The 23,683-nt window shown below is 39.1% G+C and overlaps 3 protein-coding genes across 6 annotated transcripts; 2 read left to right on the top strand and 1 right to left on the bottom strand.

The window, feature by feature from the left end:
• The first annotated feature begins 555 nt into the window (after window positions 1-555).
• On the top strand, window positions 556-10,316 carry zgc:113337 (uncharacterized protein LOC503741 homolog). Of its 3 annotated transcripts, none has more exons than XM_039817226.1 (7): window positions 556-768; window positions 1,560-1,632; window positions 1,719-2,048; window positions 3,207-3,536; window positions 5,838-6,122; window positions 7,127-7,228; window positions 9,911-10,316. In XM_039817226.1, the coding sequence occupies exons 2-7, from the start codon at window positions 1,560-1,562 to the stop codon at window positions 9,916-9,918; spliced, it is 1,128 nt and encodes a 375-aa protein (XP_039673160.1). In that variant the 5' UTR covers window positions 556-768; the 3' UTR covers window positions 9,919-10,316. The 3 variants fall into 3 exon arrangements, with proteins under 3 accessions (XP_039673160.1, XP_039673159.1, XP_039673158.1); XM_039817225.1 differs by having other exon boundaries at window positions 1,557-1,632; XM_039817224.1 differs by having other exon boundaries at window positions 1,519-1,632.
• A 5,203-nt stretch (window positions 10,317-15,519) lies between these two features.
• On the bottom strand, window positions 15,520-19,468 carry si:ch211-214p13.8 (B- and T-lymphocyte attenuator). 2 transcript variants are annotated; one of them, XM_039817407.1, is made up of 6 exons: window positions 18,748-19,468; window positions 17,201-17,536; window positions 17,072-17,110; window positions 16,847-16,978; window positions 16,715-16,746; window positions 15,520-16,309 (listed from the first exon to the last, which is right to left on the bottom strand). In XM_039817407.1, exons 1-6 carry the CDS (start codon window positions 18,821-18,823, stop codon window positions 16,016-16,018), a joined length of 909 nt encoding a protein of 302 aa, XP_039673341.1. In that variant the 5' UTR covers window positions 18,824-19,468; the 3' UTR covers window positions 15,520-16,015. The 2 variants fall into 2 exon arrangements, with proteins under 2 accessions (XP_039673341.1, XP_039673342.1); XM_039817408.1 differs by having other exon boundaries at window positions 15,520-16,271.
• A 1,262-nt stretch (window positions 19,469-20,730) lies between these two features.
• On the top strand, window positions 20,731-23,198 carry si:ch211-214p13.7. Its single transcript, XM_039819008.1, has 4 exons — window positions 20,731-20,895; window positions 21,611-21,630; window positions 21,718-21,758; window positions 22,091-23,198. Exons 1-4 carry the CDS (start codon window positions 20,876-20,878, stop codon window positions 22,277-22,279), a joined length of 270 nt encoding a protein of 89 aa, XP_039674942.1. The 5' UTR covers window positions 20,731-20,875; the 3' UTR covers window positions 22,280-23,198.
• The last annotated feature ends 485 nt before the right edge of the window (window positions 23,199-23,683 follow it).

Raw genomic sequence — 23,683 nt, 5'->3', positions numbered from 1 at the left:
TTTATTTTCTAAGAATGTATGTTCTTGTCTATCAGATTTCTTCCTCTGGATAAAGTTGAAACTAAAAGTTGCAGGGCCTATACTAGTAGCCTACTAAGCCTATAGGCTTGTCTAATGACTAGCCTATGTTCTCAGTTGCATTTTTTTTTCAACACATGGCCTACTGCAACATGAGTCACTATGACCTGAAGATTTTCCCGGCCCCCTTTTTCTCTTCCCCCTCCCTTCCCTTTCCTCCTCCCCCCTCCTCTCTTCCCCCCCCCTCTCCCCCCTCCCCCCCCCCTTTCTTCTTTTCCCCCCCCCCTTTCCCCCCCTTTTTTTTTTTTTTTTTTTTTTTTTTTTTTTCATTTAGCCACAAGGAAAACATAATTAACACAAGGCCTCTCCACGGCAACTCTTTAAGCGTAGAAACAGGAACTGTGGAATCAAACATCATATATGTCAATGATTCTGACCTATAATTCTGACATCTCCACCTGTCCCACAGCAACACACACAAAAGCGACACTAGAGGGCGCTGTGAGCCAAAAACTGCGCTGTGGCTTTGCCTGCACTCAGAACTCTTCAGCATCCATCCAGTCAACTGAAGTTTGGAGCTGACGCCGGCTGGTGTTCATTGTGCTGCTGGTGCGCAGAAAAGAAAACACGGAGGAGGAAAAATAGTTTCTCGGTCTGGACGACTGCTGGGTTATAAGGACGGGCAAGATGTTGCAGAGGTAGAACATATTCAACAGTTGGCGTTTACCTTTTGCATCAGGACAAGTAGAGGTGAGTGTCTCAGTCTCATGGGTGTATAATTCAGGGAATATAAATTGTAGGCTATATCAGATAATTCAGTTATTCTCAATTATCTTGAATAACTACAGATTATCTCATTAAATAAAAAGTTGTGAAACTTTCATACAATTGCTGTATTTCCTCTGTAACTGGCTCTGTGTTTTTTAAAGTTCTTTGCAAGTCGTTGTGTTTATCTTGAATTCCCCCTAGGTTTAGGTTTTAAAGCCATTTTTTGTATCTGTTCAAATGTTTAAAGAGCTTTGATAACTTCGAACCCTACGGATACCTAACTTATTTCTCATCTATTTCTCATTTGAAAATCTTTATATTTGGGATGTTATAGCAATTGAGGCAACGTTTTGCATTGCATCCCACTGAATAGTTTTCTGGACCTTATTATGCAATAAAAATGGGTTGGACAGCATCTAGTGAACACATGAGTTGAGTTGGCTCTGCAGACTAGAGAAAAATTAGGTTTGCTCTACAAAATTCTTCCTGTATCCCTGCTGGGTCACTAGTATAAATTATATTCAATTTAATTCAATTTTATTTATAGCATCACATCATAACAATAGTTATCTTGAGACACTTTACAGATAGAGTAGGTCTAGACCACACTCTATAATTTACAAAGACCTAACAATTCCAGTAATTCCCACAAGAGCAAGCATTTAGTGCGACGGTGGCGATTATAGGGTTTGAGTTCATGTTGTGCTGACTTTGATAACTCTCACATCTCAGTACCACTCTTCCTCCTCCCTGTTAAATGAGCGATGAAGAAGATGGTGATCCAGGCCTCCTGTAGGAAAGGTCTGCATGTGTGTTTACTCCTGATGATGGTGGGAAGACTACAGGGTGAGTCTGCTATACAAAAAGAAGACATGGTAAAACTCAAATAAAGAACTCCTGTCACACTATAATGTTTTTTTTTATATTGGTAGATGTTTCAGGCAGGGTAACAGCACCCGAGCGTCTGGAAGCTCCAGTGGAGAAGCCCTTCACTCTGATGTGCAGTGTTTCTAGGGAACGAGGGGAGTCTCTAAGGCAGGTGCGTTGGTTGGATGCCCAGAACAAGACCCTGCTGAGCTACCAACCTGGCAACAGAGACAGTGTGAGTGGACAGCAGTATGTGGAGCTCGCCCCTTCCCCGAAAGACACCTCGGCTATCACCATCCGCAGGGTGGGCTTCCGTGATGAAGGCTGCTACACCTGCATCTTTGACATGCATCCTTCCGGTTCAAAGCAGGGACAGACTTGCCTCACTGTTACCTGTGAGTAAAGCCATTATTGACTGAAGCTTTGATTTTGTTGCAAGAAGGATGCAAGAACAGCAATTTGTTACAGTTTAGACAAGATCCAACCCTGAGTACATAGGATCACTCTAGTGGGTGTAGTTCAGTAGTGACCCCTAATTTTCTGTCATCTTCCTACTGTTGACTTTAACAAAGAGATAAAATGCCCCAAAATGCTTTTAAAAAGATATAGTACATTAATATCTACTTTACAGTCTGATAATTCGATTTTTGATGTATTAAGCACAAGCAAGAACACGTATTCTTTGTTAAAGGGAGTTTAGTTGTGTCTTTATCAAGAGCATTTAAAAAAAAGAAGCTTTGGTTCCTGTATCTCCAGTGCCAAGAGTCAAAGCCATGTACTGTAACAACAGGCATGCCTCTGAGAGAGCTAGTAATGCAGTGATGAAGCAAAAACAACAAGGTGTGGGTCTCTGACTTATATTCAACCCTGACAGGAAAGATTCAGATGAAACATAAGTTTTTTAGCCCATGATTAACGCCAGGATGTAAATCTGCTATTGTGACACAGGTCATAAACGAGGTGGGAAAAGCACCTATCCCTGCAAAAATCCCTCCGGTCGGAAAGCGGCTATATATGTGAGGCCAGGTTGAGTAATGATCAGTGTCGGTGAGAATTACTGTTGGAACAACAGTTTTTCCCACTGTGCTGCTCGTAATTATGTTTTAAACAATATAATGTGAATGTCTTATAATTATTTTGGAAGCCTGCCCTTTGCACTCTCCCTTTAAAATGACACAAAACCAATTCTCCAGCAGACTCCGGGGATAGGTACTCCTCCCTACAACCTCAAAATCCATCTTCTGTGGGGATTTACTGGGAAAATATGTGAATACAGATGCCGCTAACCTTTAAACACAAGCTGATGAGCCTGTTGAGCCTCAGCCAGTCTTGGTAATAAAGAGATGTGGAACAGTGGGAGAAGCAGGGCTCATTTTTCTAAGCAGAAACAGCTGTTGCAGATTCCAGTGACTGGTTTGTGTTTGGGTGCCTCATTTTTCTGAATATAGGCATTGTCCTGTTTTTCACCCTTTGTGTCCCTGTTCTTTTTCTTATTTTTTCTCCTCATCCATCATTCTTTTTTTCGCTGGATGGTGGGCTCTTTTTACTCCCAGCACAAGTCACCGTTGAAAGCAACAAGACAGCAGTGAGTGGCAAGAAGGCCTCCTTCATGTGCTCCTACGGTTTGCCTGAAAAGGTGCAGCAGATTATATGGAGACACAATTCTGCACAAGGAGAATCCACAGAGGTGGCCTCCTTTGCAAAGCGGAGCGACCCCATGATAGAGCCTACGTTCCAGGGGAGAGTCTGGCTGAGTGCCTCCCTGTCCCACAGTGAGCTCACCATCCAGCCTGTCACCATCCAGGATGAGGGCTGCTACACGTGTCTGTACAACACACATCCCGACGGACCGAAGACCTCCACGGTTTGCCTCGCCATCTATGGTAAACAATATGGTATTACATTTTATATTTTATAAGTATGGCAGAAACAAAATGGGTGAGGAAAATTTGAGCTCCACCTGGGAGGAGCATATTATGTACAATAAAGTGCGTGATGTTATAAACTGTGACATTTCTCTTTACTTTAGCATCATGCAATTATTTGAGATATCCTTTGAAATTTGGACCCGTTTGTAGCGCTAAATGAAATGTCCAGGCATCAACAAAGTTAATAGAGGTCTTACTGGATGTCTGTTACCAAATTACGCACCACATTTCATGGCAGTCAATCAAAAGACATATTTTTCTCCAGACAGAAGTGTTGGACCAACAGACTGACCCACCTTTCCATCCCTATAGAGCCATGCTGCAAAAATGGCGAAACACTATCTGACATTCAGGGCAGATGAATTTTTTTTTTTTGTCAATGCTATTGTTGTCATACCGTCATCCATCTTTTGCTGCTTTGTTTCACAATAATGTCAGGTTTGTGTTAACCTCACTGGCAGAATTTTTAAAATATAAGTAAGAGTTGTTCAGATGCACATTTTTGTAGGGCGGTGGTTGTGTATTAATATGTCCTACTGTAAATTACGAGCTGGGACAGGATCTTGTGGGGAAAATGAAGGAGTCAGACATGCTTGCGAGTGCCAACAGTCTTAACTTGGACTTTGTGTCTGCAGGAAAGACAGGTACCCCTGGGATTTAGACAGGAATATGGATCTTTTCTTCCCGATTGTAGCTGCTGAGATGATATAGCAAGGCATAGCTGTCGACTGATTTGTTAACACGCAAATACAGAACAGTGTGTCCATGTGAAGAATGGACCATTTCAAAGAATGATGGAGGCAGGGAGGGAGGTCCTGATGCATGACTGTGTCAGTGTTTGCAGCCAGACAGTCATTCTCTCTGTGCTTTGTCTCTCTCTCTCTTTACTCATTTTCTCCCGATCCCTTTCTCTCACAGTTATCTCAACAAACAGATGTGCTTTTGTTTGAAATTGAACTGTACAGTACAGTAGGTGTTTCTAGAAGTAAAGCACGGTTAGCATTAATGTTTTTTTTCTTACTTCGTACTGCTGCCAACAGTCTTCCACCCTCATCCCATGATGTGATGCCCCCTCCTTTACTCCTACTCTCACACACACTGTCCACAAACTGAATAGCTGAAACACTATGCTTGAAACATAGCTGAAACACATGAATGTACATGGTCTCACAACATGGAGTAAGTCATAAAAATCAAATCTGTCTTTCAGATGTAACAGAATTAAACCGTCATACTAGGTTTAACATCTTAAAAGAACAAATTGCAAGAGCAATTAGAGAGAAGTATTCAAAATGAGTAACCCTGATTTGCACTATAATGCAATTGCACTGCAAATCATCACGCAAATCATCACGCCACAAATAAGTCTGACAGTAAGTTCAGTTTTACATGCAATGAAATGACCGCATTAGATGTCAGTGGTGGGAGAAATATACAGATTATTTACATAAAATGGCTGCAATTTATATTTTTATAATACCAATGTATCAAATGACAATGTGGTGATGTGAAAGAGGGTTGACAATTATCACACGAATCTGCAGCTACCCTTAGCTTTATGGAGCTTCATAGTGAGGAAAAACTGTGGAATTTAATCTTCGATAAGAGCCAAATTTCGCACCAGCTTTGTGCACATTCACAGGACATTATGGTTTGGATTGTTGTAAAGATTGTTGTGGTTTGACTCGCCCCGAAATCTGATACAATCCAGACCGGTAGTAATTTTTACCACCTAGAACTCTGAGAAGACACGGAAACTATGAGGGCTAAATATCTGTGGCTGAACGTCTTCTTGCCAACAAAAATGTTCTCAGTTCCAGTGCATCACATTCCTCGCTCAGCCCCGAGAACAGAAAATTGAAAACAGCCACAGATTTACTTATGTATCTTAAGTGTGCAGGAATTCTCATTTCTCATCTTATCCAAGGCTTCAAGGTTTTTCCCAGTTATCATCTTAGCAATTTACCCAAAGACGCTTTGAAGATGTACAAATACAAACTAAACTACAATCTGAATTTTGGCCAATTTCTGGATTCAAATAATAAGTTTCATATCCCAGTCCTCCTTAGTGTTTGATCTTTATGTAATAGCATTTCCAGAGTTTTCTGGCTTGTGTATTTTAACACAGCAAAAGAGAACGAAGGAAGAATACATTAATACCTTAGCACAGTGTATTCCACAGTATGAGCTTGTTTGTTTGTAAATGTGTGCCAGTGTGTTGTGATAGTTCTAGCGTTTTCTGTTTGATTCTCACAGTCCTGCCAAAACCTCAGGTGAGCTACAAGACCACCTCGCCAGGTGTAATCGAAGCCAATTGCACCTCAGTGTCACGCCCCCCGACAGAGATAGTTTGGAACGTGGAGAGGGATAACAGAACCATGGGCCCCCCTGTGACGACACAGCTTCCACAGAGCGATGGGACCACTCTGGTCATCAGTACGCTGACTGTCCAATCTGGGCTGCTGAAAGACGTGTCCATCAAATGCTTGGTCCACCACAAAGGGCTTGAGTCACCAATTGCTGTATCCATGAACACTAAAAGTGAGTTGGTGTCAGTGAACTTTTGCTTAAATGACATACTTTACCTCAAAGCTTTTGATAGCCTTGTTTATTTTATTTATTATTTTATTTTTCCTTGGCATATTCCAAACGTACTTGATGTCATCATCACTTGAGATCTTTTTGAAAAAAGAAGCCTTCTACCAGAGAATACGAAAGGAAGCAGACATTGTTGGAGACTATAAAGGGCATCAACAGAGTGCCTAGCATCCACATACAAGGCTCTTTTTTTTTTTACACATGCTGGATCAAAACAAACACAGTCAGAGAAAAGATCTGCTATCTCTCAGTACATTTAATGTAACAGAAGCAATGTTTCAATCTGAGATCCTCGTCAGGCATTGTCAATAAATATCACAAAGCTAGAATGTAATGTATTACATTTTAGTGAATCTTTTACTGAATCTTTGGTTTACAATGTGCTTTTTTTCTACTTTGGCCCCTTCCATAGAGATAATCTATCTGCGATTAAACTGACTCTTAGTCATGCAGACCGTAGTCAGACTCTCCTCCATTGCGCTTTGGAGGAGGGTCTGAAAAAAAGCGAGACTATGCAGACTGTAACCCCCTGAGTGATGTTTATGTCTATATAGCTTGTTTTTCTTTGTGACAATAATTTAAGGATACCTCCAGATCAGCATTAGTTTTAATGCAGCGAGTGTTTCTCTTACTCATAAGTATACAGTATGTGTGATTGTCATGTCTTTAGTTTGCTGATAACTTTTAGTTTACCTTGGCTTCATGGGTCTGGAGGACACATATGACACTATACAGTAGATTCAATCTCAAATCTAATCAGTGATGGTCCATAAAAAAGAAAGCAATGTCCAGACTAGCACAGGCCTTATAATACACAGACACAAATGCCAACACCGATCATGACATTTAATCTGGTTTCTGCAAGGCTAGGATTTACACACTGTGCAGTATATAGTTATGGCAGATAATAAAACTGCTCATAATTTTTCTGTCTTTCTCCCTCCTAGTTGGGACGGCTCTCACCATCCTGATCTCAGTCACTACAGTGGCTGCCCTGTTGGTCATGTCCCTCTGCTTCTGCCTTTGGAAGTGTTTCTTGCGCAAAGAAGGTGAGATCATGTTTGTGAATGTCAAGGTGTACATCAAGAATGAACGGAAAACAAATTATCTTTCCAAGTCATACTCCTAAACACCTTATGTGTACACTCTTTGAGTCACTTAGATAAGTACAGAAGAAAGTGGGGAGAAAATGTATACAATACATATATTTGGCCTTATATAACAAGAGATAAGTGAGCAATTAACATAGGGGCACAGGATTATAACTTGGAAAATGTATTTATTTCACTTTAAGGTTTTATTAAGTGACTTATTTAGAGTTGGAAAAAATATTAATGATTTTGTGGCACTTGTACATTTTTAGTACTGTACCTTTCCTGAAGCTTTCATTGGTCTCCCTGGTGTGACTAATTTGAGAAAATACAGATTTACATCCAGTTTATCGCCATTCTATTAAGAAGTTATGAAGGTCAATAAAATATTTTTTTTATTGAGTAAGGAAAATTTATTTATTTAGTGCTTTTCTCAGATCTCAGATTTGCTCAGATCAAATCACAAAGTGCTTTACAATGACATAAAAAACAAAGACAATTTAACTTATTAGAACAAAGGCGAGCTGAGGAATATGGGTGAAGTAGTTCAGCCACATACTGTATCCAGGAGCATGAATCCCATATGAAACGGGGAGCCAGTGAAGAGACTTTAAGAACAGGCGTAATGTGGCTTTAGGGTTCTCTACCTATGGTGGGCTTTGGCAACTACAGAAATCTACAGAAACAATGAAAAGGAACAGTGGCTCTGTGGGATGTGCTGCAACACCGACGGGCTAGCCTCTGTTCCACTATCTTCCGTAACTCAGTGCATTCAGCGTTGCAATGAAGCGTGTTTGTGGGGTTTACTTTGCATATTCTGAGACAAACTGCCATACACTACAGCAGTTGCTATAAGAAATTTAAATCTTCGTCTGGCTGGCCTCCGCTTTGAGAGTGTGCTGCTGGGCGGGCATTCTTAATTGGTTATGTCACTAAATGAGGAATTTGTGACGCAAATGCAGGCGAGGCATTTCAGGCAGTTAAGGATAAGTCCTTTCTGTGGGAGTGAAAGCTCCCTTTGGCGTGAAATGTGTTTAATTGTTTTTACTTTAAAGACCTATTACATACACAAAACACTATATAACACTCTAAAGGACGGGGGGAACCCCAAAAAGCATAAGTGGGCCTCTTAACAAAGTTAAACGTTGACGTCCTCTCTCATGGATCTCTTCTGTCAAGCCGTCATGTTCAGCCCACAAACGCCGAGGGCATATGGGAAATGGTGTTTGTCAAAGCCTGCTAAAAACATTGATATTGAATATTAATATTAAAGTTAGTTTTGAAAAAACTAGCAACCTTATCTCAACTCATGAAGCGAGTCAAGTAGCACACTGTTGAGAGATACTCTATTACAAGGCTGCTTTTTTAGTTAGCATAGTGATAAATGTCAATGGGATTTTGAAGGAGGTTTTCTTACTTCTGGAACAGAGCCCTGGTTTCACTTAGGCTCTCGCAATACTCATATCTGCGGATTTGTTAAAGGAGATGTCTGGAAACAGACAGTAATATTAGCACAAACTAAACTTTACTTCTGCACTAATCAATATTTATACACTTTATATTAGCAGTGGGTCTGCAGTTCCCCTCAGCTCTATACGGAGCCTTTTAGTCTCCTTTAGCTGGAACAGGCAGCTGTTATTAACAAAGAAAAGCTTTGATAAACTGACTGCCTAGCACCAAAAATAACAGACTGAAAAAATTAGCAACTAGCTGGTGAAAATAGTGCAGCATTTAAGATACAGTCTTTCTCTGTGGTCGTTCAAGCCAACCGGAGATAACAACACTGCTCCTCAATCACATGATGTCATGCTTATATCATCCACACGTAAGAACGTGACAGCCTTTTCACCTTTTTGTTACCTGCACTCCATCTGCACTTTATCCGCACGTTCACTCGTTTTCTGTCTGTGCATCAAGGAAATCAACCATGGATCTGTATAGTACTGCTAACAGTGCAAATCAACGTACAAAATGAGGAAATACCTGCATATCAGCCGAAGCAGAGCTCAAACTGGTGCCTTAATAGAAAGGACAACTGAGACAGGATCTGGAGTGATGAGGTCTGGTACACACCTAATCTTTAACAGCTGACTGTCACTTGCAAAATGCAAATGTTACTTGTTAGTCTAAACTACGGAAGATAAAGTTATCACTGTCCAGTAATATTTCACTCTTTGTGTGGCTTTCCTGGATTAACATTTTACTTACAGCAGATTTTCTTTACACAGAAAAAGAAGTGACACACTTCATGTCTGGGGACCCTAGACTATTTCCATTCAGTCACAGAAAAACTATAACTATAACTATATAACTGTGTGATCCAGACCTCTTCACTCCAGATCATGTCTTTTTTTTATAATCCTACAGGTGAGACATAATATTTTGCCAAACCAGTATGAATCTAGCTGCATGCAGCTGTGATGTCTCTGAATACAGGGAAGTCAAACAGTTTCAGGTTTGGAGGGAAATGCTTTGATGTCCTCATTACTAGCCTTGTCGTGCTACCATAGCTGCACCGAGTCAAATTTGAAATTACATTTTCCATTAATTGAAAATATAAATATGAGAAAACCTAATGTATAATGCATTCTACCTTTTTGTGCCATACTTTTCCTGCTCTCTCCATGCATTTCTTTTCAGCTGATTAATCTCTCAGATGAGACCAGAGGCTAAAAAGAAGAGGCAGTGCTTCTCAGAGCCGACCTTGCAGAATTGTTTCACTGTGTCATCATCATCATCCTCATCATCATCTTGGTAAGAAGGGAAGATGTTCTGACACACCTCTATACAGTAGGATGTCGAATACAATCCTATTGAGGGACGCCAACAATACCACGACATTCATCTCTGCTCTTCTTCCTCAGCATCTGACTTTTATATAATCTCCAGGCTGTCTTCACATGGAATCAGTGAGGAAATGTTGAGCGGTCCATGTTTTTCTTTCTGGCTCTGTAATTGATTGAGGCGATGGACACACGTTTTTGCAACACACAGCAGAGTCACTGTATGACAAATTAAAGTACAGTGGTTTTGCTGTTACAACATATTCCATGTCCTCAAAATACTTTCTTGTTTGTTTTTAACCTGGTGCTTAAAGGATAAGTCTGGTGATATCATATGGTTATTATTCAACAAATCCCGTGAAAAGACTAAAACCAACAATGAATTGATTCAACTAACAAATGTGTAGACAAAGTCTAATATAGCATACCCCTAGCCTGGATTCCAGCCGAACTTAGCCCCGCCCACAACATTCGAGGTCAGGAAGTTCGGTCTGGACTTGCTCCGTTGAGGAGCAGTTATTGCCCAAACAAGATCTGTTCGGACCAATCAAATTGTCGGACAGATGATCAACAGTAACAGAATCAACCACGTCACCAAAGAACGCTTGGGTTGAATTTGTTTACAACAGGTGGCTGCCGCTGGAGAATTGAGATGTGTAGATTCCACCATCGCGTCTGTTACAGACGATATCGACAGCGCATTCATTTTAAAATCCTCAGCGGAGGAGCCTCAACAACTGCCCGAAAGCACGGTAGCGTTATATGGTGGAGAGAGATAGAGAGAGCGTCGTTAGAACAAAGCCATGAATCAGAGAAATAAAACGTGTTTTCGCCGATTCATCTCTAGAAATGCGACTGTAGCAGGCATGTCACTATCACTAACGTTATCCACATTTATATTTACATGCAACAAATGATATATCCAGCTTCAAAAAAGTCTAAAAGTCGGAAGTTAGAAGAATGCATTGTGCAAAGAGTGGTTGCTATGGAGACGATACACAGTGTTGAGTTCTGTTCATTGACATATATATATATATATAAGTTCTATATCAGTTCTAAAACACGGTTCTGTTGACAGTTGAGTTGAGTTCCGTTGCTCTGATTGGTTGTAGGTCCATCCAATGAATGCAGAGGCATTTTTTTTCCTGGTTCGGTTGGAACACGCCCCATAATCACAGCCCAATGGAGCGGTTTCAGACTCACATTCTGACTAGAATCTGAGTATGACCACGTCAGGCTAGCATACCCCTGCAGTGTTGTCTAAAAACTATTAAAAGCACATTAACGAGCCCCATGCACTGGTCACCTGAACATGGGCACTGTAGTTTATTTTGTTTAAATCTGCAGCTATAAATAGTCCCCAAAAAATGCACTATTAACTACTCATGGTTTAAGTAGGGGAGCGCGGGGCACAAAGTAACACTTTTTGGTTTTGGCTAAATATTTCTCAAACCATTTGAGTTTACTGCTCATATTTTTATACAAGTAACATACATATCTCTGCTACAAATGTGCACTGAAAGTTTGTTTATAGGACCTACCGTTCTTGAACAATTCCACCGAGTGGCGATAGGTGAAATGTTACAACCTGCCCCATATGCGGGGTTAGTTGTAACAGATAGAGGGTTAGTTGTAACACTTGTTAAAAAGTTGGATTTAACACAAATAATTCAATAGCATTGTGCTATACACCTAATAAAACTGTATAAAACACTTATTTACTAAACTCTGCATAATATAATAGTTTAATTTATGGATCTATTGAAAAAAAATAAAAAAAATAAATAAAATGTAAAAAATAATAAAAAAAATTCTCATTCTGTGGACAAAAGAAATGCAATACATAGTTATTCACGCTGTACTTCAATACTTTCAAAATATTGGTTTTGAAACATTAATGCAAATAAAAGACTTGTGAGTTAAAAATGGCTCCATTTGTAGTGTAATTATAGGTGCGGCTTAGTTGTAACACCGCGTTACAACTAGCCCCGCTGTGACGCGTTTACCTCAGGACTGGCTAGCACTTGCTAAGCGATGGTCACATCTTTTATAATGGCACAATTTTTTAGCCAAGAGGACTGTGATCAAGGCAATATAAGATTAGATAAACTGACTTTCACACACTCTTTAGAAATCAAAAAATACTTCTGACCAGCACATCCAGTTCTACCCTGTGGAGCCACCTAAAAAACCCGTGTTACATTTAACCCTGCGTTACTTTGTGCCCCGCGCTCCACATTTGCTAAAAACTGCAGTGCCCAGTTATTGCCCAATTATTTGGCCTTTTTATGTATTCATGCCCTGTTTTTTTAAGGATTCACGTTCTATTGTTTCCCAACCAAACCAACCAGAAGGACTAACTCTGTGATATATTTGGTATTTACATGGGATTGTAAAAAAAAGGAAAATACAGAATATGGCCAGCCTTGTCCTTTAAATAACATAGCTAATTGAAACTATGAGCTCACCATTACAGTAAGTTGTTACTTCTTGTACCTCAGCCGAAGCCCTCCATTACTTCTTTTTATTGTTAAAGCTGGGTAGGGTCTTCATTTGTTCAACTAGGGCTACATACTTATGTCTTGTTTGTGTAATATCTATTGCAAACCTTTTTTGTTTCAAAGTCTGTGTGTGTGTGTGTGTGTGTGTGTGTGTGTGTGTGTGTGTGTGTGTGTGTGTGTGTGTGTATGTGTGTGTGTGTGTGTGTGTGTGTGTGTGTGTGTGTGTGTGTGTGCGTGCATGCGTGCATGCGTGCATATTTGTTAGAGGTTAAATTCCTTGGTCAGATAGCTTGAATCAATTCCCTGAGGAAGCAACACTGAAACCTTCTTGGTGCCCCTGAAAGGAATGCATGTATTGCTGCCCGTCTAGATCGTAGAGTCCGGAGAGTACGTGTGTGAAAATGGGAGTGTACAGGTTGGGCTGTGGAGAGTTGGCTTAGGGGTTTGATAGTGGTTAAAAGACCAGAAGAGCCACACTGTGTTCTTGAAAAAAACCTAAAACCGCGTCTGCTCATTTGTACATCGCTCTGGATCAAAGTGGCACATACGTAAATGCCTAAAATATAATGTTAGGAGGCTTTTTGGATATCATGTTTGCATGTGTACAGGCACATTTAAAAACATAAGCTTTATGCTGAAATAGTCTTGTGTATCAAAGCATATGATATGATACAGCTTCCATTGGGCACATCACATTCCTCACTATTAAAAGTTTAGGCAGCATTCCTCTGTCTGTATAGAATCACAATATCCATATGACGTTAAATATGAGCTCAGAGCTTGCATTAGAATAATTCTGAAATGTGGTTTCAGAACATTTGCTAAAAATAAATTAAAATGTACCATAGTATCCATTCCTTTACAGAGTCACTACAGTCCAATAAAAGAAGAAGAAAATCTGAAACAATGCATTATGACCAACAATGTAAAGTTGATGGAATGAATTCAACACATAGAATAATAAAAATATTTAAAAATCATACATTTCTGAATCTTTATTATGCATAATCTTGCATTGCCACTCTTTCAGCTTTTTCAGCTCAGCTTTGTACCTCTCAGATAAACATGACATTCCTTTCTGATGTGCCAGACCTTGCTGCCAGATGCTCATTTTTGGGGGGCTTTTTCATCCCAAGCCAGACGGATTATGGTGGACCTCATAAAGCAAAACACACACACAAACAAACACACACACACACACGTGTTGTGCACACACATTCACTCACAGAGCCTGCAACACTTGCCAGTTCTGTTCTAATGTATTCATAAGCTCTGGGATAACAGACAGTATTTATTAGCTCTGTTGCATATATGTTTGTATTTTATACACACACAGGACGTAAAAACTCATTAACTCAATCAGCTACTAATATCATTTACTGGGTAGACTGAGGCCACACACTTCATTAAATCACACGGCTGTTTGTATGTGTTATGACATATTTCCTTTGTTTATGTTTATGTTTATGAGTTTATGTGTAAGGAAAAGATTGTGAATGTACATGTCAAGCTGTACTGAGGTGTTGAGATGTGCTGACTTAGTCACTTTACTTGGTTATTTTACCTTTCAGATTTTTATCATAAGACACGAACAAAAGTTAGTAGATCACAAGCATCCAGCACTCCTCTACACCTTGTTGGATGGTCGCAGTGCTGCAGAGTCCACACTCTCTAAATGACCTCAGACTCGATCTAATCAGGCCCGTCTCAAACACCGCCTTCGCACAAGCCTCCATGCTCTCCATCGCTCTGACGCCTGAACCAGGGCTTTGTCCACCACGGAAAAAACACAATTACTGAGTGTGTGTGTGTGTGTGTGTGTGTGGGAGAGAGGGAGAGAGGGGGATAGATACTATAAGAGCAGAACGTATGTGTGGGCTGTAACTACCAGACACCAATGTTGAGATGAAAAAATCCACTGAGTCATTTCACACAATGTTCAGGACTCACATACAGCATGTAGATTGCATTTCAACTTTTCACCTTCCTCTCCTATGTATCAAGAGAGTATACTGTAAGAAATATAAAAGTCAAGTCACATTATTCAGGAGCATTTCATGACATTTTCCACATGCCATTTCTAAGTGAAAGGACCTTTTGTGAGCATCTGTAAATGGATTACAGCACAGGGAACACAGTGCTCCACTGAACATCATCTAAAGAAAACTGAATTATCGGTGTGTCAATATGACACGCTGTGTGTTATCAGCATGATGGGCAGTAGTGAGTGATTTGTGGTCTTATTAAATGAGCAGGGCAATCCCTGCTTTTCTGATTCTGTTCTCAAATCTGTCATCTTTCAGATTACGAATGAGATTTTTCACCGAGGTGCTGAATTTATTTGACTTGGAAGGAACCCAGTCACAATTTTCCTGGGTAAGAATCTTAAAAATCACCAGACTGGAAAAGAATATTATGGAGTTTCTGATTTATTGGCCAGTTAGTACTCAAAATGTAAAAGTATGGCATGGTTTTCCAGTAATCGCCCCAAATGTCAGCAAGATTTCGCCACTAATAATGGTACATCATGGAAGAAAACAACTTCGAAATCAGAAGTTGATGAAGCCCACTAACCCATGGTCTATGACATATCATTATGTTGTGTTGTTAATGGTATTGTTTTTATGGTAAATTGTTTTTTTAAAAATTCTTTGTTATCCTCTATCCTCTCCTCTTTCTTCGTCTCTTCATGTTATTCAACCTGCTGAATGTGTGACCACCATAATGATAAGGCCACTGCTCAAACAGTATCTCAGTATGTACAATACATACTGTGGTGTGGTTGTGCAGAGGCGGGACATCTGCTACCAAAGATGATGTCAAAAAATGTTCCAATGCCCTCTTTGACTTCCTGCTCATTTAAACTAAACCACACTGGTGTGGTCGAGGAATGCAAAAATAAATATTACGGACAGCACATTCATGACCTTTCAAAGAACAAAATGTTTCAAAAATCAGTCAAGGATTATATTGCAATGCTGATATTTATTTTTAAAGATATAGTCCCCTCCAAACTTCAGCATTCAAACTATGAAATCAGACAGAAGAATGCACAATAATTATTCAGTGAGTCTGCACATGACCGATCTACTTACCCACTGGTTTTTTTACACAAACTACCAAGGCTTTGGCCAACAAAGTTTAATCAGTCAAAAAAGCACTCTAAGTCACGTAAATGAAATAAATGGAGGGAAAAACAACTGAAAACATAATGAGAAATTAATAATTAAAAGCAACATTGCCTCAAACAAACCTGAGAGTGCGAAAATACATTCATTGCTGCTTCTGGTCTAGCCTGGTTAGCTTAATACGGCTGTAATGTGCATCTGCGTGACCACAATCCTCATCCGTTCACATCTTCTGCTGCGTGGTTGATTGCGTAACTTCTTTGCCTGTTCCATGACACCACCACATACTCATTTTTCCATTCATGTTTTCATCTGCATGTGTCTATGGCAAATCTAAAATGTACAGGAAACACTGATGGCAGCAAAATCTGTGTTTTTATTTTGTTCAGTCGCAGCATGTTGTTCTCTGGCAGGTATCCTACAGTGGTTGACGACAGCATACACTGCATGGTCTGACACTTGACTTCCGTCTGCTGTGTTTGCCACAGCAGGCTGGTTCCCATTGGTCATCAGGGGAGATGGTGATGGTGGTCTTCCTGCTGCACTTTGAGAATAGGAGTCATACAGGACAGGAGCGGAAGGAGCACTCCTATTGGGTAGGTCAGGTATCATGTGAGTGGACATTTCCTATGACAGCAAAACACCAGAACAAGATTAAATAAGCCAATCAATTATTCTTGCTTGACACCGTTATGACTCTTGAACATTTAGGTTAAAGGAATAGTTCGACATTTGCCAAGAGTTAGATGAAGATCGATACCACTCTGATGTTTGTAAACTAAATATGAAGCTAAAATCCAACAGCCTGTTAGCGTAGCTTAGCATAACAACTGGAAATGGGGTTTGCCTGACTGAGTCCTAAGGTAAAAAAGATGCCTACCAGTAGTAATGAATGAGCTTCATATTTGTCGTACAGACATTAGAGGGCATGGTTTCAAGTTTGTCATTTACCTCTTAGCAAGAAAGTAAATTTTTTTCCCAAAAAGTCAAACTATTTCTTTAAGTAGGCCTAGCAACACAATATTGCATTACCTGTCTTTTTGATTGGTTATAGGTCAGTATTCCTGTGAAAAAGACATAACACAAATGCTCCATTGTTAGGTTGTAAGATCTAGAAATTTTATCGTAGTAATTCATACAGTGAATACCTATTAATGTTCTTACGTTTCCAGCAATAACAACTCAGGTGGGTTGAAACTGTCAGTGTGGCAACCAGAAGAGCTATGCTAGCACAGATGAAGAAGTAGGGCAGCCAGGATACATCCTTATCACCAGCAGCAAGTCTTGGTAGCTCATCTAAGAAGAAGAACCAGATCAGTAGTTAGTCTTTATCAATAAAAAGTGTATATGTATATATTATTTATATAATTTACAATACATTTATCTTACATGCATTATTGTCATAGTTTTCCACCCCCTGTTTTAGATCTGTAGATTAAGAAAACAGGCCAATATAGAATTAATACTATTAGACATCTTATATTATATTTTGGCACTGAGGGAGCAAATTCTGCCTACCTGACACTGAGATGTTTATGAAATGACTGATCTGCTGAGACTTGTATCCTTTTACATGACATTGGTACAGGCCGTTGTCATTAATTGAAATCCGTGTGAAAGTCAGATATGAGATGAGCTCGTCCTTAACGTGTTCGTCATTCTGTGTTATTTCCACATTCTCTGCGTGATTAATCCGTTCACATTTGTTTGTGTCGAGCTGTTTACACCAGGTGACACTGATTGATTCTCCACAGTGTTTGACAGGACATCTGACTGTCAGACGTTGTTGTGGGACAGTTTTCCATGTCGTGCCTCGCCGGACCTTCAGCTCAACTTCACATAAAGGAAACAGGTCTAAAATAAAAGCATAATTTCAGAAATTAATACAACAGAAAAGTGTCTCTCAATACTACGGAAATTCTGACAAATACATCTACAGTATGATTATTCCATCAATGCAAGAAATGTAGTTACATTTTCAAAATACAGGATATTTATAAAAAAAATTATGGTATGCAATTATGGTATGATTTAAAAAAAAAAGAAAGAAAATAACATTAACAATTTAATTGCAATATCAACCAATTTCCCATTTTTTCCTGCCTCATTGTCTCTTTGTCATTTAAGTCCCTCTGAAAAATCTTTACCCCCTTATTCTACAACCCGCCATCACCTTTCCCTGCACTTACATATCCCTTGTGTGGTGTTCATATTTTTGTTACACAGCCAATGTTCCCGGGTCTGGTGGACCCACCACATTATTAGGCTTTTAAATCAATACAGCCATAACAATTTATCTAAAAATACTTAATAGATGTTTACTTTAACTCAATTACCAATGATATATACATCATTTATGGGTCATATTTGCCATTTACCCCTGTGAGATCACATTTATGATCATTTGATCATTTTTGTTTTGTGAGAAAACAAGGAAATTCAATCATAAAAAAGGTACAAAAAATAGAAACAAGACTTTTGATCATTATTGGTGCTTATTTCTTTGAACTTAATCAGAACAGGTGAAAGTGCTTGAAATGTAACAATTTTGTAAATTTGTGTGGGAATAGCAGGTGCAGAAAGACAAGATAGTTTCATAGCACCTACAATACACATATTCCAGTAGGCCTGAACACCTCATATATAATAGTTATGTGTAGGGGGGGTGTACCGTGTGTAGTCATTGAAAATAAGTTATTTTTTATGTTGTTTTTTTAATGTTTTTATGTTGCAACAGAAAATGTGCAAAGGCCAGTGAGTTTTAGTTAGAAGAAATAACAAATAGCATAATTTTTCTTTTAGCAAACATTGAAAATGGGTCCCACAGACCCAAACACCATACATGGGATATAGGTACCAAATAGTTCTACGTACTGATACCCCATACATAAATAATAACATAATAACACTGTAATTTACAGGCTGTAATCTATTTTAATTTAGTGTGACTGTAATTAAGTGTAACTTTTTTTCCTCGTCAACTTAATGAATTCAATCCATTCAAAATGTCCCCTCATGCTTTCTTGAAAGACATATCACAAGAAAAAAAGAATCTTAAGGCTTACCTTGACCTCTTCCATAGATGCAGACAAATGTAAAACAGATACATATCCACAGATGGGTGTATGCTGGTCTATCCATTCTGCCTGATGTGTTTATGACCTGAGACCTTACAGTTTATTTGAAAGTGTAGCTACTGCATGGGCTCGTTTCACTTTTTACAAGCTTACCACTTCCTTTCCTCCCACATATATTCAAAGACCACTCTGCACACGTGTGTATTTCAATATGTCATGACATAACACATTTGACGATGTGCACACACGTGCACGTGTATTGTCTTGGCAATTTAATTCTGCAATACACGCTTACAGAGACACTTATTACACAGATGTAAGTCATCCTTAATGCAAAACTGAGACACATAGTTATCAAGGATATTAACATGGGTGGAGCTAAAGCCCCCAAAATATGATTGGCCCCCTCTGGTGCCCCCCCAATCAATTGTGCTAGAGTGCTGTCAATCTGACAATTGTGATTTCCATTGGATCAGAGTCATGTCACTTGGCTGCATGTTCTGCCAATTTTCCCAGCCCTTGTCACATGACCAATTAATGTTTCCATGATGACTATGTAAAATTCTGATACCAGCACTGGAATTGTTTTTTAAAAAGTGGCAGATGGAGCTTATAGAGAAAGTGTATTGCATTCTGTCCAACTAAGTGAAACTAATAATAAATGTGATGTTTTATTTAGCAGAATTACATTTTGTTCTATCCTATCCAATATTTCCTATATTTCCAAGCAGATTTTCTATGATGTATTCTGATAAAATGCCCCCCCTAGCCCTCCTGATTATTGGTTCCCCCTGTGCCAGCCCACTTTAAAAATCCTGGAATCGCCCCTGGTTGTTAAAGTGTTAAAGTTTTGTCACTTATTGTCAGGAGCTGGGGATCACCTTTGTAAAGTGCACAGACACATCATTTTAACCAATAACATGTGTGTATGGATGTACTGCATCATCTTTGATGGTATAATAGCAAAAGGGTTTTTTATTTCTTGCTGGTTTCAATGCAACCAGTAGATGGTGTAAGATGACATTACCTATAGTTGACTAAGTGCATGTTCTTGCTCAGTGGTATGTGAATCACCTAGATTGCTACAATAGCGCCCTCCAGTGCATTTTACCACAAACTGCGTATGAATAAATGGTTGTGTCTGGGTTTAGTGAATATACAGTAGGCTACAGTGTAAATTATAATCTCAAATATCTGATATTTGGAAAATTATCAAAACTTTCAGTAGTGAATCATGTTAGTTTTGAGTTGCCTTTTGAAACTTTCCAATACTGCATTTTGCATATTACAGAAATATCTCTGAATGATCATTACATCCATAAAGGTATATTTGCCTACTCTTAACAAAGATGCAGTTTGTAAAGTAAACTGGACTTTCCACTAAGTTGAGAAAAGGTCAGTGACTTCCTCATATTCAACATCAAGAACATTTGCACAATCATGCAAATGAGACAAACAAGAGCAAACATGCAAACATTACACTTTGACAGCTTGCCACAGATACAGTATACTCACTCATTGCAATATCTAGCAATGCAGACAGTTTTGTAACGTGCAGATGTTTTGTGATATCTTCTGCTACGACAAAAAAAATTGGCATTTTTCAGTTTCTAGAATCAAAGTCTTGACAACTTCTGGCATCACCGCCAACAGTTTTTATTGTGACAATTTATTTTGTAAAAATTGCTGGACTATGTTCTTTGCATTTTGTGTGTGTGTGCGTGCGTGCGTGCGTGCGTGCGTGCGTGCGTGTGTGTGTGTGTGTGTGTGTGTGTGTGTGTTTTTATTCAGGTGAACTAACCCTTGTATTTGAGGTTTTCCCCTACAACATTAATGTTAATGCACCCACATTAATGTTGTGTGGTGTGTAGTGTTAGAAACAATCTTGCACAGGAAATCAAGATGTCACACAAATAGACTATTGTGTGCTCTCTCTCTCTCTCTCTCTCTCTCTCTCTTTTTTTCTGGCCTGTGTGCACTCAGATACAGCAGCAGAGAGATCAGTGAGATCAGTGTCTACTGCAGTGTCAAGCAAGCTTAGGGTTACGACCAAGCACTGGTACTTTCCACCTGCTAACAATAACATTGGGATCATTCAAAATTCTGTGGGCACATCATGGGAAACTGCACTTCTGGGTAAGTAACCATCCTTTCGATGCACATAGAGGGCACTTGCACATGCTACAAAAACATTTTCAGCAGTGGATAATTACGCTCTGAAGATTTCCTGAAAGTGCTGCATACTGTATGCAGAAAACTTTCAAACAAGAGTGAACAATTTAGTAGAAAATATCGGCAAGACCATTTAAACAATGTTGCATTTGGCCCCATGCCAAGCAGCTTCTGCATTTGCTTCAGTAAGGAAATAGTGCTTAAAGAATAAGAACAGACTCAGTTCCAGCCAGCGTCAAGCATAAAGAATCAGCAGTGCAGTACAGTGTATTACAGTGTGCATTTGTTATAACATGATGTGAGAGATATTGACCTAGAAGCCTGCAAAGTTCTATAAGTTCAAGTGTGGTTTATAGACAGTTGGTCATGGACAGACGTTGGTTGTGTACAGTGTTTCCTGTTGAAGTGCACGTTGTCATCTGTTAAGCTGTCAAGGAAATACTGCTGTGGGGTAAAACCTACACCTCTTAAAAAGCTGTTGCCGAAATGATTTGATGTTTGATATGATGTTTCATGATATTGTATGATGTAAAAGACATTTTACCTGCTAAGTCGAAGTCGATTAACATTTTCAGTCATTTTATTTATCACACACTAATGGGTTTTATTTTTCTGTTTAATGCTCTGGATGGTTGTGTCCTTATTGTGGTCTCTTCATTTCAATTTGTTCTACTGACAGGATAAAGAAGAAAAGGAAAGGTAGAACTACACATATAATGGCATTTATAGTATATTTGTAATGTATAGTTTTTGCTTATTTTAAAATATTTGCATTTTCTCTTTCAGGGAATTCTGCACCAGATGGAAAAAGCAGCACAGATAACAAGGTAGACCTGCCCATATCAATGTTGGGTCTATTTTTGTTGAGCATAAATTTTCATAGTTATCAGTTCCAGCTTTTCATAGGACATCAGTGTGTTCCCTGTGCTTTTATGATAGCCTTGTCAGAGGTGTTGCCTTGTTAGATTTACATACTGGGTCGACATTAGTGTGAGCTCTATGCTGTAAATGAAACTGTGAGGCTGTTTATTTCATCTGCAGGAAGTCATAACCACTACCCACATAAATAAAAAATGCTTGTAGCAGCAGCTTGTATAAAACAAGTATAATTGATAATGTTGAAGAATGACATCTAATTCTGTGTATTATCTCATGACAGCCTAACGAGGATGTAACGTATGCCTCTATAGACCACAGCTCCGCCAGAGGAACAAATAGAACCAGAGCTACAACTGACGATGATTGTGACTATGCTACGGTTCATATCCCAGCAGCCCTTCAACCTGAAACTGTGTCTGAGTGCTCATCTAAAGACGAATGTGCAGACGATTATGTGCTCATGGGGTAAAGTGAAACGAGAAGTTGATTCTGGCTATTGCAAGATGCAGAACTCGTAGATAATATCACAAACAGGAGAATGTTTCTGTTAATTAAATCTTGATCTTCAATGAAGACACTGTGATAAAATGAAGAAAAAAAACATTCACAGTAAACAGCAGCTGGTTGTGGAGCCCCCCAAGATGTTTTGCCTCACCTTTGAGGTAACCTTAAGGCTGAACACAACTGTGATGTCCCTTCCTCGAGAAGACAAAGTTGCGTCCCATTTGACCTCTTTATAGAAGGAACTCAACCTCAGGAGTAGAAGTTGTAGTTCTTCAGTCTGAAATGAAGCGTCATGACATTAGCACATTATCTGGAATCAGTCAGAGAACACTGGAGCTTCTCACATACACCATAATAGTTACACCATGACCTGAATGACACTCTCTTATTATTGCATATTTAACATAATTTTGTTGGCATACACTTTTGTTTGCAGTAAAATGTGTCAACAAAATTGGGGTAGTAGGTGTATGTGTACGCTACAAATAGATTCCTGAAACGTTGTGGCATTGGCACAGTATCTGGAAGTAGTAGACTAAATGCAATGAAACTTAACTCTCCAAAACTCATACATAATTTTTTACCCACTCATGTAAGATATTTTATCGGTTTCGAACATCTCCAAAACAGTGAACCCAGAAGCTTCTGACAAACAATTGTTAGTTACAACATGATGTGAATGACTGAGCATCCATGTTAAAGCAACCATCCATTGTTTTTTTTAATTGCTCTTCAAAATTGGTGTATTCGGTGTGTTACTTTCATTTTTCAAGGAGTGTGTGTGTGCTATAAAAGTGGGAGATATTTTTATTGATAAAAAGTTAACACTTTGTTTATTATTCTATTGTATTGCTCAACTGCATCACTAAAAACATTTCCAAGAAGTCATGGCAATATCTTTGATTTAAGGTCGAAACTTCAGCGAGGTTCTTTGCTACATTTCAGAGAGCAAATTGTTCACCAAAAATGTGTAAAACTAAAAGATGCCAGGCGCGGTATGTCCTGTGGACAGCAGTGCATTGTCAGTTTTCCCCTTTTCTCTTCAACCTAATGATCAGTGTAGGTTGATCCCTACAATTTAATATCAAAATTGAAACAGAAAGTCTAGACCCTTGCTGTTGATTAAGGGACTGTGGATTTTCTCCCCATTACTTACATTGGAAGCACATAAGGTGGGCATCTCCTAATTATTAGGAGGAACTGTTAAAGCAAGCAAAGCATGTTCCAATGTACATATTTGCACCTGAAAATTGTTTTAACACAGACTGTTAGCATTATCCTAACATGGACTGTGATACAGTGCATAATCATGATGGTGGTCTATGTTCTAAGCTCCACCAGATGGCAGCACAGACGTTTTTTCCAGTTG

The sequence above is a fragment of the Perca fluviatilis genome, chromosome 12, assembly GCF_010015445.1.
Source record: "Perca fluviatilis chromosome 12, GENO_Pfluv_1.0, whole genome shotgun sequence".
In the NCBI taxonomy this organism is placed as follows: domain Eukaryota; kingdom Metazoa; phylum Chordata; class Actinopteri; order Perciformes; family Percidae; genus Perca; species Perca fluviatilis.
This window is presented reverse-complemented; position numbering and strand designations above follow the sequence as displayed.